Source organism: Malus sylvestris, chromosome 9 (genome assembly GCF_916048215.2).
Source record: "Malus sylvestris chromosome 9, drMalSylv7.2, whole genome shotgun sequence".
In the NCBI taxonomy this organism is placed as follows: domain Eukaryota; kingdom Viridiplantae; phylum Streptophyta; class Magnoliopsida; order Rosales; family Rosaceae; genus Malus; species Malus sylvestris.
In genome coordinates this window covers 1,945,326-1,967,271 of record NC_062268.1, presented here as the reverse complement: position 1 = coordinate 1,967,271, position 21,946 = coordinate 1,945,326, and the positions used below count along the sequence as shown (strand labels likewise).

Below are 21,946 nucleotides of genomic sequence, written 5' to 3'. Positions count from 1 at the left end.
GAGAGACACCCCACATCACACCAACCACAGCAAAATAAAGTGGTGTATATTGTTTAGAATAAATTCTCAGTCGGCGTTTGTCATGGTGGTTGCTGTTGCTGTTGCTGTTGAAGATGAGACAGCTCCCCACTTAATTAGTTGAAATCCACTTGATTAATTATTTTAAACACTTTCTCTTAGTATATGATGAACTTGTTTGTTGCTGCATCCATTTTAGATTGCCTATCATGGAATTGGTGCCTCACCTACTAACTCTTTTTTGAAAAAACAAATTAAACATCAAATAATGAAAATTGGCCAAGCAGAATTGTAAGGGCTCGTTTAAATGTGTTTTTAAAATGACTGAAAGCGTTTTTAGAGAAAATATTTTTTGATTCAAAAAACACTTAAAGTGTCTTCTGCAAGAAGTACCAATTATGTGTTTTTTCTAGGAAGCACTTTAAGTGATTTTCTATAATTTACTTGTATTTTTACTAAGGATTGGTTCCAAAAATATTTTCACCAAAAACCCTTTCAATCATTTTAAAAATATATCCAAATGAGCTCACATCGCTGGCCAATATTTCCTTGAAAATCATACTAACGTGCTCATACAAGGATATGGTATCTTAATCACGAGTCTATTTTTTTTTATTTCACGAATTACACTATATATTAAATATACAAAACTAACACATTGATGACCCCTCTCCAATATATTCGGGCCTTGCCATTGTATGAGGGATCTTATATTGTGGTACTAATTCCCTTGTTATAATACAAATGAACATTAAGTTCATATTTTCAATACCGTCGTACGCACAGAACTAATCACATTGTTGATCACATTCTTTCTAATGGAGATGATTTTTACTATCATATTAGGGATCCACTTGTATTAGAGTGCTTGTCAACAATGTTATCAAAATAACATTACGCTTGTATTTGATGATGTAATAAACGTAACACATGTTATAACATTATAGATATATCACACCACATTAACATTATCAAGGTCAAACTAAAAAAATTACTTACTCTAAAGTTAGAACAAATTTAGGGTAGTGCTATTCACACACTTTTTTTTACCTCCCACACACTCTTATTGATTTTTGTCCATCGTATATTCTTTAATTCATTCAATCCAACGGTTGAAAATTGAGAGAGGTGTGTCAAAGAAAAAAATTGGTATATAGATAACACCAACCCAAATTATGAAGAGATTGCAATGGACCATAATTTATGGTGATTAACCATATGATAACCAAATAATGTGAAGGAATAAGTAAATGTCCCCCACTAAATCAATCATTTGATCTTGTCTAAGGGTTTGTACCATGACCCTACATAATAATATTCTTTCCTTAATTTAAGCGAACCAACAATTTTCACTTTCAATTGGGCCTAATGATATATATTTTATCCTTCCGTTTTTAACTTGTTTGGGCTCACAAAGTCCAGTTCATGGCCCATTATACGTATCCATCGAGGGCGAACCAGCTGAATCCAGCTGGACGTGATCCACGTGGAATCTGGAAAAGCGGGCCAATCATTAAACCGCGGTCCCACAAAAGCTGAGTCTTCTTCGCTTTACCTGCTGCCACGTGGTAAAGTGAGATCGACGTTTCGTATTCCTGAAACAAACAGCACTGTCATCCGAGCATTTCCACCGCCTTTCGCCGTTGAAAAGCCGTTGATCCCGCCAACTTGCGACGTCACAGCTAAAAAAGACGAAATTAATATATACAAAAGAATTTTCAAAAGGGCGAGTTAATTACGTATGGCACCTAATGTTTAGTGGTTGTTTCACTTTGATCCTCTATTTATCTTTTTGGAAAGGGATCATCTTCGGATCCCTTCCTCCTAATCCACCAAATCAGATGATCCGTGCCTTTAAAATTTGATCTAACGGCTGAAGTTATTATAACTTTTAAAATGTGCCCTTATTTCTAACCGTTTGATCAAATTTTAATGGTACGAATCCCCTGATTTGATGAATTACAAAGAAGAGATCCGAAGCCTTTCTTATCTTTTCATCCCAAATTGGCCACTAAATTTTTCAAAATGAGATTAATATTAGACTACATTAACGTCATTTTGGAAAGTGTCATGGTATTGACTAACTTTTTTGACAAACACAAAATCAATGTATGGGCAAAATAATGACTTAAACTATGACATATTTAAGAAAAAAAGCTAAATATTATTTGATCAAGGTAGTTACAATTGAAATTGAAAGGTCGTGTTGTCGGGTCTTACAATTTTAGTACTAATAAAAGATAGATTAAAATGGACTGATTAATTTAATTTTATTGATTTCAGTTTTATTGCAATATAACAACACTAAAAATTAAGTTGTCTCGCCACACACCATAAGATGAGGAAACTTTGGTGAAAATATATGAATTAACGAATTGCAATTCAAAACATGAACATATTATATACATTTTGAGTCACTTTTCATCCTTGTTAAACACGTATCCAAAGATTCAAAGACCAATTAAAAGGAAATTAAAAAGTTGAAGGGCCAAAGTAAAAAACTTCATTAATTTAGAGGGAAGTCTGAAATTTAATTAAAAAAAGTAAGAAAATCAGAAGCCAGAGAGAGAGAGAGAGAGAGAGAGAGAGAGAGAGGAGTGGGAGAGAGGTCGTCTTCCTCATTACTTCAACATTCAAACTGTCTTGTACCCCTAAAGCTGTTATATATTTTGAAGAAAACAGAGGCACATCATCAAAGCCGTCTCTGTGTTTCTCTCTACTCATAACACCCAAAAAGGAAGCCTTCAAAGATTCAAACTTTCGCATCCTCTCGCAATAATTTTCAGGTAATTAATGGCTCATTTATTATTTCAATTTTTTTTTTCCATATTTGTATTGGGTTTTCTCTGTTTTTAATGGGTTCTGATTGTTTTTGTTTTATATGTATTGAGAACTCTCCACCATTTGTGGCAAAAACGAAAGCTTTTGAATTTCGTTTTCTTCTGATATGAAATTTACTTGAGCAAGTAATCTGGAGTTTCTGAAAAGAACCCAGTTTTTGGATTGGATTGTTTGTTTCTTTGACTTTAGGATTATTTCTAAAGAATTCAATCTTCCACAAGTACTTTTTCGATAACTTGATCACAAATGTATTCCTGTTTGCGACTGTTTTTGGAATGGCTAAAAGATAATCACGGTTTAGCGTGTTTGTGACTGCTTCTCGAGGAGTTAAAAACAAGTGCTTCAGACTTTGTTTGAAAGAAAAAGTTGAAAGTGCTAATGGGTCATAGAAGCGATTTCTGACAGATGCTTCTTCAGGTTTTAATTCCTAGTGATGTTAAGTGATGATTTAAAGTGCTTTTGTGTCTAGAAACATTTTTAAGTGCTTCATGGAGAAGCCCTTGATTAGTTGATCATATTTAGTGGTTATCCCCATCCCCTAATTCCATTTATTCATATCGTAGCACAACTGCACAAGCACTAATCAATGCCCGAATTAGCTATGGATATGATGAATCGAAACGGCGAAGTAGATGAATCAAATGGAGATTATGCGCCTCAAAAGGAAAGCTACAGCCAGGGTTCTCCGAGAAGTACGTTGAGTCCTCAAAGTCCTCACAGTGGCTCCATTGGTATGGCTATGAATGGCGGGATTGATACCTCTACTGAGCAGTTATATCACAACATCTGCGAAATGCAGAGCTCGGACCAATCCCCTTCCTGGGCCAGCTTTGGATCGTTCGGTGAGGAATCGAGGATTGACTCCGAGCTAAACCATCTTGTCGGATATACTCCAGAGGATTTGGAGATAAGGAAGGAGGTGGTTGTGGAAAACAAGGAGGAGGGTGTTTGTAGTGACTCAACTCCTGAGAAAGCAAATGTTAAAAGGTCTCCAACGAAAGTGAAGTCTCCATCTGCGAAAACAAGTCCGAAGAGCAAATCTACTAACGAGAAGCCTCCGCTTGATAAGAGGAATGGGAAGAATCCGAAAAAAGGCAATGTGATATTGTCTAAGAACAAGCATAGGAGTTTTGGTTTACGCGGTGGGGTGAGGTTTCGGAATGGCGTCGATGATCATCCTCCTGAGGTGGGGTTGAATAACCTTGACCTCGGGCCATATTTGCTCAAACAAACGAGGGATTTGATTTCTTCTGGCGAAAACCCCAAGAAAGCGCTCAAGTTAGCTCTCCGGGCAGTGGAATTGTTCGAGAAATGCACGAGCGGGAAGCCCAATTTAGAGCTGGTTATGTGTTTGCATGTTTTGGCAGCAATATATTGCAGCTTAGGGAAGTACAATGAGGCGATTCCAGTTCTTGAGCGCGCCATTGACATTCCAGCGATAGAGGATGGCGATAACTATGCACTAGCCAAGTTTGCAGGGTGCATGCAATTAGGTGACATTTATGCAATGACCGGTCAGATCGAGAACTCAATATTATTTTATACAGCAGGTATGGAAATTCAAAGGCAAGTCTTGGGAGACAAGGACCTGCGATTGGGTGAGACATGTCGGTATGTAGCAGAGGCGCACGTTCAAGCATTGCAATTCGACGAGGCTCAGAAGCTTTGTCAGATGGCGCTCGAAATCCACAGGGAGAATGGTTCTGCTTCCCTCGAGGAAGCGGCAGATAGAAGACTCATGGGACTAATCTGTGACTCAAAAGGAGAATTCGAAGCTGCTCTTGAGCATTATGTTTTGGCAAACATGTCAATGTCTGCCAATGATCAGGAAGTGGATGCAGCTTCGATAGATTGCAGCATTGGTGACGCGTACCTATCCTTGGCACGGTATGATGAGGCGGTGTTTTCTTACCAGAAAGCTCTCACTGTGTTTAAGACAACGAAAGGAGAGACTCATCCGGCGGTAGCTTCTGTTTATGTTCGTTTAGCTGACTTGCACAACAAGATAGGAAAGTTTAAGGAGTCCAAATCATACTGCGAAAATGCACATCAAATTTATGGGAAACCTAATCCCGGAATCCCCTCAGAAGAGATTGCTGGAGGTCTCATTGATGTTTCTGCAATCTATCAATCCATGAATGATCTGGAACAGGCCCTGAAGTTGCTCAAGAAGGCTTTGAAAATATTCGGTGATGCTCCAGGCCACCAGAGCACAAGTGCAGGAATTGAGGCTCAGATGGGGGTAATGTACTATATGATGGGAAATTTTACTGACTCTTACAGCACATTCAAGAGTTCCATAACCAAGTTCCGTGCCACAGGAGAAAAGAAATCGGCGTTGTTTGGGATTGCTCTCAACCAAATGGGGCTAGCCTGCGTTCAGCGTTACTCGATCAATGAGGCTGCAGACTTGTTTGAAGAAGCCAGGAAAATCTTGGAGAAGGAGTATGGACCTTATCACCCTGACACATTAGGGGTTTATAGTAATTTGGCTGGCACATACGATGCAATGGGCAGGTAATATGTTCTTCCCTGTTTTTGCATTCATCATTCTCATTCTGTCTTAGATTAGATTAAAATATTGCTCGATTAAAAAAAAAAAAATCTAATGCAATGAGGGTTAAAGTATTTAGCATGCTTTAAGCTTGTTCTGTATTTTTCTATGCTTTTTGGTCTTTAATCTCTTTTGTACTTTTGTGACGAACACAGGTTGGATGCGGCCATTGAGACTCTGGAGTATGTTGTTGGCATGAGAGAGGAGAAGCTGGGAACAGCAAATCCGGATGTGGCGGATGAGAAGCGGAGGTTGTCCGAGTTGTTGAAAGAAGCCGGCAGGGCTCGGAACAAGAAAACCAGATCATTGGAGACACTTCTCGACGCCAACAACCCCCCACAAATTATAAAACAAGACATCATCGAGGTATCGTGATCACGCAACTAAGTACGTAGGACCGTAGAAAATTAGAAGAAATAAAGGGAATAATAGTTTGGTGATTTGTTGAATTGTATTTTTTTTACGTGAGAAATTTGTTTGTGAGATTCATCGTTGTACTGTATCAATGTCATATACTCAACAAAGAATTGGTGGAGCATCATTTTCATATTTCGGTGCACCAAAATGCCGGTTAGCGGAGTATCGTTTTCCTCTGTAGAGTTCATTCCACATTGTATTTTGATGATCCGAACTGTTTAGGTTTAAAACTTTACTTAGAAGTCAAAAGCTTGTCGCAGCAGCTGGGCTGCAATTGTCTCCGAGGTGAAATATGAACATCTGAAGATGTTTGCAGGGCTTGAAAGCACTTGCCTTCTCAAAAGCACTTCCGATTTGAAGCTTCCTAGTGGACAAACAAGCTAAAAAGGCTAAAACAAACCTTGACTGATCTTTTCCATTTCCATAACTAAACGGTTTTCGATTGATTGAGATAACAATTATTGATTAGTAGTATACTTAATGGTTTTCGATCAAACAAGCTGTGGTTAATGATTCATGAACGTGCTCATGTATTCTTGGAACTATGACAAGCGTGCGTGATTGAAACCGGGGGGTCAGAGAGTGAGCCGTTGAGAATGCGACTGGCAATCAGTGCATTGGCGGCCTGGGAGTAGTGTATCCCATCCCAACTGATATGCGTTGTCGGACTGCTGCAAGGATTGCCATACACAGTTCCATTCACCACGGCTTTCCTTCCGCAATCAATGTGGAATCCGTAGTAACTGCCGCAGCAAAAGTCGAAAGGATCAACAAAACCTGGTGAATCACGAATTTCTATCACATTACCATACGTTCATACGAGGCTATGCACATGTTATAAATGGTTTTTGAAGTTACCTTGTTTTTTAGCATCAGAAATGAGAGTGTATTTAGCTGAGTACACATCGACGTACGTGAATGCTGCAAGAGGGAGCAGTGATCTCAACAGCATTATGCTGTTCTTAAGCTGCCGGTTGAACTCCTGAGCCACCGCATTGAGAGGCTTCACGCAGCCGCTCTTGTCCAGATTACCAGGCTTCGATTTGTCGTAAATAACGCTATAGGGCAAGCATCCTTGAGGGCCTGTGTTATGCACCCAGAAAAACCTAGCTCCTTCCTTGTATAGTTGCTGAAAAATGTGGCACATTGAATTAGTATATCTCAATGTTTTGGTCACGTCCAAAGTAAACGCTGTTTTAGTGCACCTACGGATATTGCTTGCGATAACTGGCTCAGGATGGCAGGAATGGAGGCTCTAACTTCTTCTATCGTCCCGTGTTGGATGCCGTAGGCCAGATCATTCTGACCAATATCGAAAGTGTAGAGAGCCTTCGGGAAGTCCTCCGGCCTAGGTAGTCTTCCTGGTGCCAAAATTTCCGTTTCCAAGCGCATGAGTTTTATCTCGTAGCATAGAACATTTAGGTAGCATACATTTGATGTGTGAGATTGAACTGAACTGGATAACTTGCTAGATTCAAGATATATCGAAGGAAGAAACAAACGTCAAAACACCTTATAACCGATCCATTAATTCCTTCAATTCGGACAGAACAAGGAATTGGCCGTCATTGCTTACCGAACATACCTTAAATCTAGTGAATTATCCAATCCGGTCCAATCATAAAGACCAAATGTGTCCGAAATAATAGAGGTTTAGGAGAGAAGACTGACTGGTTGAATGAAGTTGTTTATAGAGAGCAATGCTGTGAGACTTGAATCTTATGAACTGGGAAATTTGAATGCCAAGATGAAACGGACTATAACCGCCCGGCCTAACCGATGAACCATCGGTTGCGAAATTCGCACCATGCAGGAAATTAGTCCCAAGTGAGTCCAGGTATGGACTAAGATATGGTATCTGCAACTTCTCAGCTGCACAAAGTTTAGAAACATATAAACATTATTCGACCAAAAAAAATAATAATTAGAAACTAAAAACGAAATGGTTAATCAAAGAGACCCTTAATTACCGATAAAGTCGATTATAAGACGGCCATCAGACAAGCGCCCGGAAGGTTTTCCAAAGAAGGTTTCACCATTAGGAGGAGGAACTTCGGATATGGCAGCTGAGATAGCCCCAGTGTCAGAGTTTGAGTCCCCAAAGTTGTAAATGGCTGGAAAGCGACAACTCCCGGAACCGCCATCAGCACCACCATTCACCGCCTTCTGTCCGCCCAGCAGCAACCCCAAAACAAGAAGCACAGCTGCACAAAGTAGCCTGGGAAAATCCATGGCAGATTGATGATTACAACACCACTTGGATTTAAATTGGCACAAAAGTCTTTACAGTGACCGACAACAAAAATGTCGTTGGGGCGGTATCCCAATTAATCACTTATCGACATAGTTTTTAGCTTTTACGCGTGACAGTACGCCATCGGATTGGATTGCATGGAAGATCTTCTTCATGGACAGACCAAAACATGTTTGTTTGTAGCAAGTTGGGCCCTCTCGTCATAAAGTTGGTTTTTAGGAAAAGAAGATAAGAGTGACGTCATGGTGCACCACATTTATCACTACAGAGATTGAATTTGTTCACATGTGGATGAGTAATGTAATTTTTCTTTACAGCAAGGATGTTTAAGATTTTTTAAGTTAAAATGATCATTGAGATTGACATAATTCTTAATGTTAGTTTCGGATAATGAAAATCGATATAAATTGTCCACCGTAAAATCATTTGAGGTATTCATCAATTCCCCCTGAACTTGTGACCATTGGCCAATTTCCCCCCTCAACTTTAATTTTGGCCAATTTCCCCCTCAACTATCATAATTAGTCAATTTCCCTCCTCAACAATCATAATTAGTCAATTTGCACCCTACTGTTATTTTTTTTTAATTTTCCATCTATTCTTTTTTTTTCTTTCAATCTTTCTAATAACTTCCAACAAAGTACTAAAATTAACATAAATTCACCTGCATAATATAGGGTAAAATGTACAAAAACATAATACAATTAGTATGTGAAATGGGTTGATTATAAGAAAAAGTTATGAATCGGGTTTAAAGCATGTAGAAGAAGAAATAATAATCTTAAACTCATGGATCAGACCTATTTCAATAAAATGGGTTATTCTTAATAAGGAGTCGAAAATTATGAATTGATTAGCCATTTTTGCACTATAGCTCGATTCTCCGCAATTTACTTGAACTTAGCTTTCATCGTAAAATCATTTTGGTCAATTCGTGAGAAATTTGTCATATCCTCGTTAAACTATTACGTGAACGACCATGTGACCACATTTTAAGAGTATTTTTGTCAAACCAATCCCTCCACTTAACGAGGATATTGACAGATTTTCCATGAAATGACCAAAATAATTTACGATGGACAAACTCAGGGATCACTTCTATCAATTTTCTTTTTTAAAGACCAAAGAAAAGAGTTATGTCAATCTCATGAACTATTTTTGCAAAAAAATTTGTTTTCAATGCGAGTGATTAAGAATATTTATCCATAACCATTCGAGTTCATGTGTTCATCAAGTGGTACTCGCTCATTTCACTCTATATTTCACTCAACTGAGTCGACTTGCAAAATGAGAATTTTTTAATGCCAAGATGAAACGGACTATAACCGCCTGGCCTAATCAATGAACCACCAGTTGCGAAATTCGCACCATGCCGGAAATTAGTCCCAAGTGAGTCCAGATATGGACTAAGATATGGTATCTACAATTTCTCAGCTGCACAACGTTTAGAAACAGATAAACATTATTCGACCAAAAAAAAAATTAGAAACTAAATACGAAATGGTTATGAGAGAGACCCTTAATTACCAATAAAGTCGATTATAAAACGGCCATCAGACAAGGGCCCGAATGGTTTTCCAAAGAAGGTTTCATCATTAGGAGGAGGAACTTCGGATATGGCAGCTGAGATAGCCCCAGTGTCAGAGTTTGAGTCCCCAAAGTTGTATATGGCTGGAAAGTGACAAGTACGCAATCCATTCGACAAAATGCCAAAGCAAAATTTACAAGAGAGAGGGAGAGAGGGAGTGAGGCTTGGGTTTGGAAGCAGAGATGATGAGTCATTGCATGTGAGTGAGACGTTGAGGAGGAAGATTGGAGGAGAAGTGAGAGGTACTTACTTTTCTGTTTTATTTTCAGAAAATCATTATTCACACACTCATTCTTACATTTACATTTTTTTGTTAATTTTTAACCATTAATCTTTTTCCATTCATTCGATTCGACGATCAAAAAATTAAAAAAAAATTGAGAAGTAAAAATAGGTATATGGCTAGCACAATTCTTAATTTATTTGGGACATGTGGCAGAGATCAAATCCAAATCCCCAAAATAGGAGAGATCCTATTGTTCGGGTTCTTTACGCAAAGCTTTCCAAAATTTTAGGGTTTGTGTTCCTTCTCGGAAAACCACGAATAACATAATTCAAAATATCTTTCTTGTTGCCACTCAATACTTCCGTCTGGTGGTATTCATCTTCAATTAGAAATGAGAGGTAGGCTGCCCATTATGTAGCTTAGCTGAACTCCACATCCTCTTAGTGTAAAAATATTAATGTACTCAAATTATTCTTTTTTTTTTTTGTAATAAAATATCTTAATTGGATAGTATTTGTATATTTGCTTATAACTAAAGCGAATAGTACGAGGCTTCCTTAAAACTAAAAATTAGAGGTCACGGATTCGAAACTCGCTGCTGGTGTAGAAGCTAGACTTGTGGCCAGAAGAGGCTAAAATGCCCTTGTAAGTCTTCCTAGCTCCTGGAAATGATGAATAACTTGCCACTAGTTGTCCCTTTAAAAAAAAAAATTATATATATATATATTATTTATTTATGTTTATGTCATGCCACCTAGTATTGTGGTTTAATAGCCTTTGCATTGACATAATTCATAGAATAATAAAAAGCAAAGAAATCAGATATACATGCTATAGATTCATGTTGATCGTGTGTTGCAAGGCTTGGTGGAGAAAGACAAACAGCAATATCTTCCAAGTTTTACCAACACGCACACATATAACAAGGTGGGATAACAATCGCGAGCATTCCAAATTAATTCATACCAAAATAAATTCAACGCTCGATTAATATTTGTAAAAAACAAAACTAACAACTTTGAGCATGGTGAAGTCCAATGGTCGAGTATAAGAAACTCTAAAATCACATTATGACTCTAGTTCAGAATAAATATAATAAACGCGTGCTGATAACATGTTAGAAATAAAATTAGAAAAAATAGAGAATAATGAGACATGAGAGAAAGTGGAGGAGAATCAGGATATGTTTCCTTCTTATTAGATTGTCAATTTATGAGCGTAGGATTTACGTAGAAATGTGTTCAACTATTGAGATATTACATATTGATCCGGAATGTGAACAATTACATGATAAATCTTATTTATAACATTTTCTATATATATATATATATATATTAAGTAGAACTATGTGAGTAATGTTTTTATTGTTATATGATATATTTAATTAAGACAAAAAAAACTCGACTAGGCCCCTGCCTAGAATAGTAGGTGCAATGCTGCTGCCCGGACCAGGATCCTCTCCTGAGCAGATGGAGAGGATCCTCCTGACCAGGCCCATCGGGCCGTTTATTTTTTATCCAACGGTTATAATTATTATAACTTTAGAGAGATCCCCTGTTTGTAGCCGTTGGATAAAAAATGAACGGCCTGATGGGCATGGTCAGGAGGATCTCTCCATCCTGATCCCTGCTGCCCACCGCTCAACTAGTTCCTGATGCTTTTTAGAAGTTTGACGAAGACAGTGGCGGAGTTTCGGAGTTCGACCAAGTGCTATAATAGTTCGGATATCTTTCACCTTTAACGGCATCTACTGAAGCATAAGATTCAAGCTCAGCCAACTCTTCCGGTGTCAGTTTAACAGACAGAGCTGCGATATTCTGGTCAAAGTTCGCAATCTTGGTGGTTCCGGGGATAGGACACACATCATTTCCTTGGTGATGAACCCAGGCCAATGCTAGCTGAGATGGTGTGCACCCTTTCCTTGCAGCAAGATCACTAACTCGCTCGAATAGTGTTTTGTTGTGCTCTACATTTTCGGGTTGGAACCTCGGTAGATTCTGCAGCCAATGAATGAAAGCACGTCAGTTCAGCTCTTAAGTGCTTCCGCTGTTAAACGCTTTCATTACAAAGAAGTTAATAATTTTTATTAAAAATTCAAGTGCTTGCTTCCTGAAGAAGCATCTGGCATGTTCATTCTTTCAAAAAATGCTTCTATGACGGAGAGGCACTTTTAACTTCAGAATGAAAAATTTTGTGACATTGACAAACCTTTCGGGAATCACCGTGGGCAAGGTTTTCGACAAACTTAGCACCTGATGCGAAGAATCCTCTTCCTAAAGGACTATACGCAACAATGCCAATTCCAAGCTCCCTGGTAAGTTTAGGAAACTAAGATCAGAATTAACAATTACTTCGGACTTGGTAAACAAGTTACGTTGTTTCAGTGAACCTCACCGACAAGTAGGAATTATTTCTTGCTCGACATCTCTTGACCACAAGGACCACTCCAACTGCACAGCTGTTATAGGATGAACAGCATGGGCTCTTCTTATCGTTGAAGCTGAAGCCTCAGATAGACCAATGTACTTTACCTTACCCTCTTCAACTAATTTCTTCAGTTCCCCAACCTTGTATAAGACATAATAAAGGAATTTAAGGGACGGCAAGCATTCAGCAAAATAAGTGAATCATGATGCATGCCATTGAGAAAAATACATATGGACACTACTAAATGAAACGAAATTGAGGATAAAATATGCGACTTAACAAAGGGATACAGGAAGCTGTGAGTCGGTGAAATAACCATAACTTTACTAGGCCCGTAGAATCGCAGACGCAGATGCATATTGTTCTATGTTTGTAATTAAAAGGAGATCAAAATTCAAGAGGGAAGAAGACAAACCGTGACTTCAACGGGGACGGAGGTGTCAATGCGATGCTGATAATAGAGATCAATAGAATCAACACCAAGGCGCTTCAAGCTACTCTCGAGAGCAGCTCTCACATAAGCAGGGTCACCTTGCACCTCCATGTTTTTCCCCACCTCCATCTTGTTCTCCACAAATCTGAGACCAAACTTGGTGGCCAATTCAACCTTGTCTCGTACCCCTCCCTTGAGAGCCTGCTCCTCATCAATCCCACAAAAGCCAGTTCATTTCATAACCAGTTTACTTATTCGACATTAATCCAAAACAAAACCCAAATACCATGTTCATGGTTCAGTAAATTCAGTTAAATTAATGCAACAATATAGTGAACATAAGCCCAATTCATGTTTTCATCAGCGAACTCAATACAACAAAGCAACAATCTCATTTGGGGTTGCTTCTATAAGAAGCACTTCTGCTCACAAACATTTTTTTTTTCATAAGGTCTTTTACTATAAAGAAGTCAAAATTCTTATTAAAAAAATCAAGTGTTTCCTAGAAAATCACTTGGAATTGCTTCCAAAAAAAGCATATGACATACGCTTCTCCTGAAAACACTTAAATGAGCCATAAGCACTTTTTAAATTGTTTTGCAAAAACGCAGTCACAGTCTTTTTAAATTGGTAACATCAAAACAGGATGTAGACTGATCGAACCTACTTGAGTTCATCACCAATTCAACATTTAATCCAAACAAACCGGAAAATCTATCAATACAATACGAGTTAAGATGGATTACAATTTAAAGTAAACGCAAATCATAACCAACAATATGGCGGCTACCTACCTTGCCAAGAAGGATTTCGTTGGTGAAGGGACCGTAGATGTCAGAGGTATCAAGGAAGGTGACCCCGCTGTTAATGGCATGGTGGATGAGACTGATCATGTCTTGGTCGGGCTTTGGAGCGCCGTAGAAGGCGGACATGCCCATGCAGCCAAGGCCTTGAGCCGACACCTCGAGGCCTTGTGAACCCAACTTCATCCTCTTCACTATTCCTGCTCCTCCTGCCATTTGTGTAAGCAGATTAAGTGAACTGATAAGTAAGCTAAGCTTGTATCATATATATAAACAACAGAGTTGGCGTGGTGGTGAAGTGATGGCGTAAGAGCATACGGCTTGGTTGTCAACTGATGGCGTAAGAGCATACGTATATCGATTACCAAAAGGAAACTCGAAACTTGTCTGTCAAGATGCAAGATTTTTCAGTGAAATGTATGCAGCGGCGGCTAACGATACCCGTACCATTTACATTCGTGCAACTAGTAAATGTAAGCAAAAAGCCAGAGTAATTTCGACGTGCCACCCAAGTCTGATCTCAAATGTTCACGAGAGTAAACGGACACTTATTCTAAATGATGTGACACACGATATGACAAAAGAAATGTAATTTTTTTTTCAATAGTCTTGAAGACACGAATAATTTAGAAAATGAATGGTGAAGATTAACTTTAAAATTCAAAAAGTGAAGGTTGTTTAAAAAGTCGAATTACTTGGTAAGCTTATCTATTGAAATCAAAACCAAATAAATGAGCTTCAGAAGGACGCACAAAAGAATTAACGATATACTATGATATCAGTTAGTATTGAGTAATGTTATTTATATATACCAAAACTGACACACTGATATTTTTTAATGCAGGTAGATCCCACTTATAATGGTAGAGCCTACCTTTATTATAGAAAGTTAGTAAGTATGTCAGTTTTGGACGATAAAATATCACTATTGTTTTTATAATAGTTTGGAGGCTTGGAGCCTTTACTACTACTCGTAAGTACTTATTTGGTACTGATGTGCTTTTATAAAAAGTAGATATAAAAAAAATTGAGTTTAAAAAGATGTTTGGTAAACACTTAAAAACAGCTTATTTTCACAGTTTTGGATGAAAAAAAGCTGAAAATGTGAAGCAGCAAAAATGAGTTTATTCTTACGGCACAACAAAATTAGTATTTTTTCAAAGCAATACCAAACCAGATCATTATCTTTTTATGGTTGAGCTTAAGACAACAGACATTTTGTGCTCAAATTTCCTCGTGTTGTGTATCAAACTTTGAACTTTTTTTCACTTAATTTTGGACATGGTTGCGTCTTAGCTTCGATTGTTTTGACTTCCAGTTTCAGTAGATTAAAACCAAAATACGAGATTGCCTGGGAAGAAACCAAAACTAGGTTTTGTTTTCTAATTTTCGATGTAGGTTGAAACATGCATTTTCCAACGGTGTCAATATAACTTAAAGAAGCTAAAGTGTTCATTAATGTCTAGTTAATTTCTATAACAGAGGATGATAAATTTTTTCTTTTGATACAACGATATATTTACACTAAAGGATGAGAGATTTGGATTAAGCCATAGAACCAATCAACCATAACAAAATTGGTATCGAACTAGCAAATTCAAACCTAAGACGTTTTCACTTATAAGTGGATGGGTCTAGCACTAGATCATATTACTATATGAATTTGGTTATCATACATAGGGATGGGCAAAATACCCATGGGTTTGGGTAATCGCGGTTACATACTCATTTAAAGTTCACGGTTATTGTTATGGATAACCGCTTAGACAAACAAACGGTTATGAGTATAACCGTTTATCCATGAAATTTAAATTGGCGGTTATGGGTATTAGCCGCGGTTATAATGGGTATCCATCAATTATGGGTATTACCCACGGTTATAACGGGTATCCATTTACTCATTTAATTTAAGATATGTAAAATTAAAAAAAAAAATTAAAAACCCTAAATTTTCAATCTCTTCGTCAGACTCAAAGTCTCAAACGCCCCGTCCCCCGCTCATCTCTCCCTCCTCGCTGCCCTCTCTCTCATCTTCGTCGTTCATCTAACTCAATTGATTTGGTACTCCACTTTGGACCAGAATCCTCTCCTGAGCTAAGGATGAGGATCCTCCTCATCAAAGGGTGTGGGCCGTTGGATGAAAATCCAACGGCTACAATTATTATAACTTTAAAAGGACCCCCCTGTTTGTAACCGTTGGATCCAACGGTCCATATCCCTTGATGAGGAGGATCCTCATCCTTAGCTCAGGAGAGGATCCTGGTCCCTCCCCTTTTGTATGCTCTTTTTTTTTTTTTTTCTTTTTCTAATAACTGAGTGTACAATGTAAACCTTCTGTAATCACTTACCTCTGTTAGATTCATGTTAATTGGTGTCGGTGTTCCTAAATGGGATACTAATTCAATTTATGCATTTCTTTTGTAGGTCTCTTTTGGTTACAATGAGTCGATGAGATTTTGTGATTGAATGTGCTAAAGCATTAGTGTTAGAAAGTGTTTAATTTTAGAATATTTTGGAGCTTTGAATCATCTAATATTCAAGATAATGACTACTTTTTATTTTTTAGAAGCTTTACTTTGTTGTAGCGGTATCCCAATTAATCACTTATCGACATAATTTTTAGCTTTTACGCGTGACAGTACGTCATCGGATTGGATTGCATGAAAGATCTTTTTCATGGACAGACCAAAACATGTTTTTTTGTTGCAAGTTGGACCCTCTTGTCATAAAGTTGGTTTTTAGGAAAAGAAGATAAGAGTGACGCCATGGTGCACCACATTTATCACTACATGGATTGAATTTGTTTTCTTTACAGATGTTTAAGATTTTCAAGTCAAAATGTTCATTGAGAGTGATATAACTCTTAATTTTGATTTCTGACAATGAAAATCAATATAAGTAGTCCCTAAATTTGTCCACCGAAAAATTATTTTGGTCAAATCGTGAGTAATTTGTCAACATCCTCGTTAAACTATTACATGAACAACCACGTGAGTATTTTTGTCAAATCAATCCCTTCACTTAATGAGGAGATTGACAAATTTTCAATGAAATAACCAAAATGATTTACAATGGACAAACTCAGAGATCACTTATATCGATTTTCTTTTTCAAATACCAAAGAAATGAGTTATGCCAATCTCATGAACCATTTTTGCTAAAAAAAATCGATTTTGAATGTGAGTGATTAAGAATATTTATCCATAACGATTCGAGTTCATGTGTTCATCAAGTGGTACTCGCTCGTTTCACTCGATATTTCACTCGACTGAGTCGACTTGCAAAATGAAATTTTTTTAGAGCTAAATAACAATTCTCTAAGCATTTCCTTTTTGTTTTTGGCCCTCTCTCTCTCTAAAGTATTTGGAGGGAAGAAGTTCAGAGGGGAAAAAAGGGAAACTTTGGAAAAAATTTGAAACAAAAATTTGACTTTCTCAGCTGAATGCTGATTGCAGTAGATAAATTTACATTTTTCACTGTTCGTCGATCAGCAAATATACATTCAAATTGAATTGTAAACTATTTCATTAATATTTTGATAAACTGGTGCAACCTGGTGCGGCTTTCACAGATGCTGCTCGAATTTCGGATGCTTCAATCCTAGCCAAAACGGTTCTGGAAGGGAAGCTAAAACTTGAGACGCTATGATTTCAACAGATGCCGAAAAAGTTGCACTTCCCAACACAATGGCAGCTTGTGTAGTTGACGCGAACTCCATGAAGTTCGCACGGATGAAGAAGGGAGTATAACTGTTGGAAGCCTCTTGCTCTCCTCAAGATCAGGAAAATCGATGGTATAGTGAAGTCCGCGGCTCTCATGCCTAGCAAGGGCACTGCTCACCACCAGTTTCGCACAACAGAGGAAGTTTCTCATTTCGCAAGCCTCGAGCCCCACCATTGTGGATTCCCATCCCATCTGAAATAAGTAGTCCTCCCACTTATTTACAAGAGAGAGGGAGAGAGCGAGTGAGGCTTGGGTTTGGAAGCCGAGATGATGAGTCAGTGCATGTGAGTGAGACTTTGAGGAGGAAGATTGGAGAAGTGAGAGGTACTTACTTTTCTGTTTTATTTTCAGAAAATCGTTATTCACACACTCATTCTTACATTTACACACTTTTGTTAATTTTTAACTATTAATCTTCTTCGATTCATCCGATTCAACGACCAAAAATTAAAAAAAAAATTGAGAAGTAAAAATAGGTATATGGCTAGCACAATTCTTAATTTATTTGGGACACGTTGGCAGGGATGGAATCCAAATCCCCAAAATAGGAGAGATCCTATTGTCCAGGTTCTTTACGCAAAGCTTTCCAAAATTTTAGGGTTTGTGTTCCTTCTCGGAAAACCACAAATAACATAATTCAAAATATCTTTCTTGTTGCTACTCAATACTTCTATCTAGTGGTTTTCCTCTTCAATTTATTAGTGAGAGGTAGGTTGCCAATTATGTGGCTTAGCTGAACTCTCATTCCTCTTAGTGTAAAAATATCGATGTACTCAAATTATTCTTGTTTTTGTAATAAAATATCTTAATTGGATAGTATTTGTATATTTGCTTATAACTAAAGCGAATAGTACGAGGCTTTCTTAAAACTAAAAATTGGAGGTCTCGAATTCGAAACCCGTTGCTAGTGTAAAAGCTAGACTTGTGGCCAGGGGGCTAAAATACCTTTGTAAATCTTCCCAGTCCCTGTGGAAGGGATGAATAACCGTGGCTTGCCATCAGTTGTCCCTTTTAAAAAAAAAATATATATATATATATATATATGTTTTATGTCGTGTCACATAGTATTGCGATTTAATGATATTCATTTTTATTTGTAAGTAAGGTTTTAGGTTCGATTCTCACCAAAAGCGAATTTGAACTGTATTATTGCTAGCTCATTGTGAGGCTAAACTCATCCCTCGTCCTTAATGTAGATAATATCGTTTATTAAAAAAAAATGTTTATGTCATGTATTGATGCATAACCGGTTAAAGAAAATATTAAGAGGCCTTTGCATTGACATAATTCATAGAATAATAAAAAGCAAAGAAATAAGATATACATGCTATAGATTCATGTTGATCGTGTGTTGCAAGGCTTGGTGGAGAAAGACAAACAGCAATATCTTCCAAGTTTTACCAACACGCACATATATAACAAGGTGGGATAACAATCGCGAGCATTCCAAAGTAATTCATACCAAAATAAATTCAACGCTCGATTAAAATTTGTAAAAAAAGAACTAACAACTTTGAGCATGGTGAAGTTCAATGGTTGAGTATAAGAAACTCTAAATCACATTACGACTCTAGTTCAGAATAAATATAATAAACGCAAGCTGACAACATGTTAGAAATAAATTTAGAGAAAATAGAGAATAGTGATATGTAGGATTTACATAGAAATGTGTTCAACTATTGAGATATTACATAATGATCCAGAATGTGAACAACCACATAATAAATCTTATTTATAACATTATATATATATATATATATATATATATATATATATATATATATTAAGTAGAACTATGTGAGTGATGTTTTTATTGTTATATGATATATTCAATTAAGACAAAAAAGACTCGACTAGCCCCTGCCTAGAATACTAGGTGCAATGCTGTTGCCCACCGCTCAACTAGTTCCTAATGTTTTTTAGAAGTTTGACGAAGACAGTGGCGGAGTATCGGTGTCCGTCCAAGTGCTACAGTAGTTCGGATATCTATCACCTTTAACGGCATCTGCTGAAGCATAAGATTCAAGCTCAGCCAACTCTTCCGGTGTCAGTTTAACAGACAGAGCTGCGATATTCTGGTCAAAATTCGCAATCTTGGTGGTTCCGGGGATAGGACACACATCATTCCCTTGGTGATGAACCCAGGCCAATGCTAGCTGAGATGGCGTGCACCCTTTCCTTGCTGCAAGATCACTAACTCGCTCGAATAGTGTTTTGTTGTGCTCTACATTTTCGGGTTGGAACCTCGGTAGATTCTGCAGCCAATGAATGAAAGCACTTTAGCTCTTAAGTGCTTCTGCTGTTAAACGCTTTCATTACAAAGACGTTAATAATTTTTATTAAAAATTCAAGTGCTTGCTTCCTGAAGAAGCATATGGCATGTTCGTTCTTTCAAAAAATGCTTCTATGACCGAGAAGCACTTTTAACTTTATAATGTAAAATTTTGTGACATTGACAAACCTTTCGGGAATCATCGTGGGCAAGGTTTTCGACAAACTTAGCACCTGATGTGAAGAATCCTCTTCCTAAAGGACTATACGCAACAATACCAATGCCAAGCTCCCTGGTAAGTTTAGGAAACTAAGATCAGAATTAACAATATTACTTCGGCCTTGGTAAACAAGTTACGTTGTTTCAGTGAACCTCACCGACAAGTAGGAATTATTTCTTGCTCGACATCTCTTGACCACAAGGACCACTCCAACTGCACAGCTGTTATAGGATGAACAGCATGGGCTCTTCTTATCGTTGAAGCTGAGGCCTCGGATAGACCAATGTACTTTACCTTACCCTCTTCAACTAATTTCTTCAGTTCCCCAACCTTGTATAAGACATAATAAAGGAATTTAAGGGACGGCAAGCATTCAGCAAAATAAGTGAATCATGATGCATGCCATTACAAACGAGAAAAATACATATGGACGCTAAGAAATGAAACGAAATTGAGGATAAAATATGCGACGTAACAAAGGGATACAGGATGCTGTGAGTCAGTGAAATAACCATAACTTTACTAGGCCTGTAGAATCGCAGACGCAGATGCATATTGTTCTATGTTTGTAATTAAAAGGAGATCAAAATTCAAGAGGGAAGAAGACAAACCGTGACTTCAATGGGGACGGAGGTGTCAATGCGAAGCTGATAATAGAGATCAATAGAATCAACACCAAGGCGCTTCAAGCTACTCTCGAGAGCAGCTCTCACATAAGCAGGGTCACCATGCACCTCTATCTTGTTATCCACAAATTTGAGACCTAACTTGGTGGCCAATTCAACCTTGTCTCGTACCCCTCCCTCGAGAGCCTGCTCCTCATCAATCCCACAAAAGCCAGTTCATTTCATAACCAGTTTACTTAATTCGACATTAATCCAAAACAAAACCCAAATACCATGTTCATGGTTCAGTAAATTCAGTTAAATTAATGCAACAATATAGTGAACATAAACCCAATTCATGTTATCATCAGCGAACTCAATACACCAAAGCAACAATCTCATTTGGGGTTGCGTCTATAAGATTTAAGAAGCACTTCTGCTCACAAGCATTTTTTTTTCATAAGGTCTTTTACTATAAAGAAGTCAAAATTCTTATTAAAAAAATAAAGTGTTTCCTAGAAAATCACTTGGAATTGCTTCCTGAAAAAGCATATGACATATGCTTCTCCTGAAAACACTTAAATGAGCCATATGCCCTTTTTAAATTGTTTTGCAAAAACGCAGTGACATAATCTTTTGGCTACGCATTCAGAAACTCTTTTGGCTACCAGTTTACCCTCCCAAGCAAACCAATTAACCAAATTCACTCAGTGCCTGTGTTCCATTCAGTTAATTCAATTAAATACAGGAACAAGACTACAGGAGTGAAGATCCCAAATTCACTTCGTCATCAGTTCATTCCATTCAACATTAATCAAAACAAAACCCAGAAAGCAGTTATATACAATATTGCCTCTCTCAGTGCTAGTGCTTGATTTGGTAACATCAAAACAGGATGTAGACCGATCGAACCTATTTGAGTTCATCACCAATTCAACGTTTAATCCAAACAAACCGGAAAATCTATCAATACAATACGAGTTAAGATGGATTACAATTTAAAGTAAACGCAAATCATAACGACCAACATGGGCTACCTACCTTGCCAAGAAGGATTTCGTTGGTGAAGGGACCGTAGAAGTCAGAGGTATCAAGGAAGGTGACCCCGCTGTTAATGGCATGGTGGATGAGACTGATCATTTCATGGTCGGGTTTTGGAGCGCCGTAGAAGGCGGACATGCCCATGCAGCCAAGGCCTTGAGCCGACACCTCGAGGCCTTGTGAACCCAACTTCATCCTCTTCACTATTCCTGCTCCTCCTGCCATTTGTGTAAGCAGATTAAGCGAACTGATAAGTAAGCTAAGCTTGTATCATACACATAAACAACAGAGCTGGCGTGGTGGTGAAGTGATGGCGTAAAGAGCATACGGCTTGGTGGTCAATTGATCGATGGCGTAAGAGCATACGTATATCGATTACCAAAAGGAAACTCGAAACTTGTCCGTCAAGATGTCAAGATTTCAGCGAAATGTATGCAGCGGCGGCTAACACAAATATACCCTTCTTAGTTTTGTTTATTTCGTTTCTGCCACTGACAAAATATCTCTTCCGTTTTTCTGCCTTG

At 37.8% G+C, this 21,946-nt stretch overlaps 3 protein-coding genes across 7 annotated transcripts; 1 reads left to right on the top strand and 2 right to left on the bottom strand.

The window, feature by feature from the left end:
* The first annotated feature begins 2,576 nt into the window (after positions 1-2,576).
* LOC126583537 (protein KINESIN LIGHT CHAIN-RELATED 2-like) lies at positions 2,577-6,017 on the top strand. Its single transcript, XM_050247946.1, has 3 exons — positions 2,577-2,804; positions 3,423-5,376; positions 5,569-6,017. Exons 2-3 carry the CDS (start codon positions 3,446-3,448, stop codon positions 5,786-5,788), a joined length of 2,151 nt encoding a protein of 716 aa, XP_050103903.1. The 5' UTR covers positions 2,577-2,804; positions 3,423-3,445; the 3' UTR covers positions 5,789-6,017.
* Positions 6,018-6,220: 203 nt separating this feature from the next.
* On the bottom strand, positions 6,221-8,228 carry LOC126583539 (GDSL esterase/lipase At3g27950). 2 transcript variants are annotated; one of them, XM_050247947.1, is made up of 5 exons: positions 7,801-8,227; positions 7,502-7,702; positions 7,040-7,191; positions 6,689-6,959; positions 6,221-6,607 (listed from the first exon to the last, which is right to left on the bottom strand). In XM_050247947.1, exons 1-5 carry the CDS (start codon positions 8,060-8,062, stop codon positions 6,357-6,359), a joined length of 1,137 nt encoding a protein of 378 aa, XP_050103904.1. In that variant the 5' UTR covers positions 8,063-8,227; the 3' UTR covers positions 6,221-6,356. The 2 variants fall into 2 exon arrangements, with proteins under 2 accessions (XP_050103904.1, XP_050103905.1); XM_050247948.1 differs by having other exon boundaries at positions 6,315-6,573; positions 7,801-8,228.
* A 2,836-nt stretch (positions 8,229-11,064) lies between these two features.
* On the bottom strand, positions 11,065-21,866 carry LOC126583540 (probable aldo-keto reductase 2). Of its 4 annotated transcripts, none has more exons than XM_050247952.1 (7): positions 21,751-21,866; positions 13,553-13,770; positions 12,741-12,959; positions 12,293-12,465; positions 12,107-12,209; positions 11,534-11,895; positions 11,065-11,343 (listed from the first exon to the last, which is right to left on the bottom strand). In XM_050247952.1, exons 2-6 carry the CDS (start codon positions 13,745-13,747, stop codon positions 11,560-11,562), a joined length of 1,026 nt encoding a protein of 341 aa, XP_050103909.1. In that variant the 5' UTR covers positions 13,748-13,770; positions 21,751-21,866; the 3' UTR covers positions 11,065-11,343; positions 11,534-11,559. The 4 variants fall into 4 exon arrangements, with proteins under 4 accessions (XP_050103909.1, XP_050103907.1, XP_050103908.1 ...); XM_050247950.1 differs by lacking the exons at positions 12,107-12,209; positions 12,293-12,465; positions 12,741-12,959; positions 13,553-13,770; positions 21,751-21,866 and adding exons at positions 19,278-19,539; positions 19,746-19,848; positions 19,934-20,106; positions 20,388-20,588; positions 21,423-21,744 and having other exon boundaries at positions 11,534-11,633; XM_050247951.1 differs by lacking the exons at positions 11,534-11,895; positions 12,107-12,209; positions 12,293-12,465; ... (1 more) ...; positions 13,553-13,770; positions 21,751-21,866 and adding exons at positions 19,161-19,539; positions 19,746-19,848; positions 19,934-20,106; positions 20,388-20,588; positions 21,423-21,744 and having other exon boundaries at positions 11,065-11,326.
* Between the last annotated feature and the right edge of the window lie 80 nt (positions 21,867-21,946).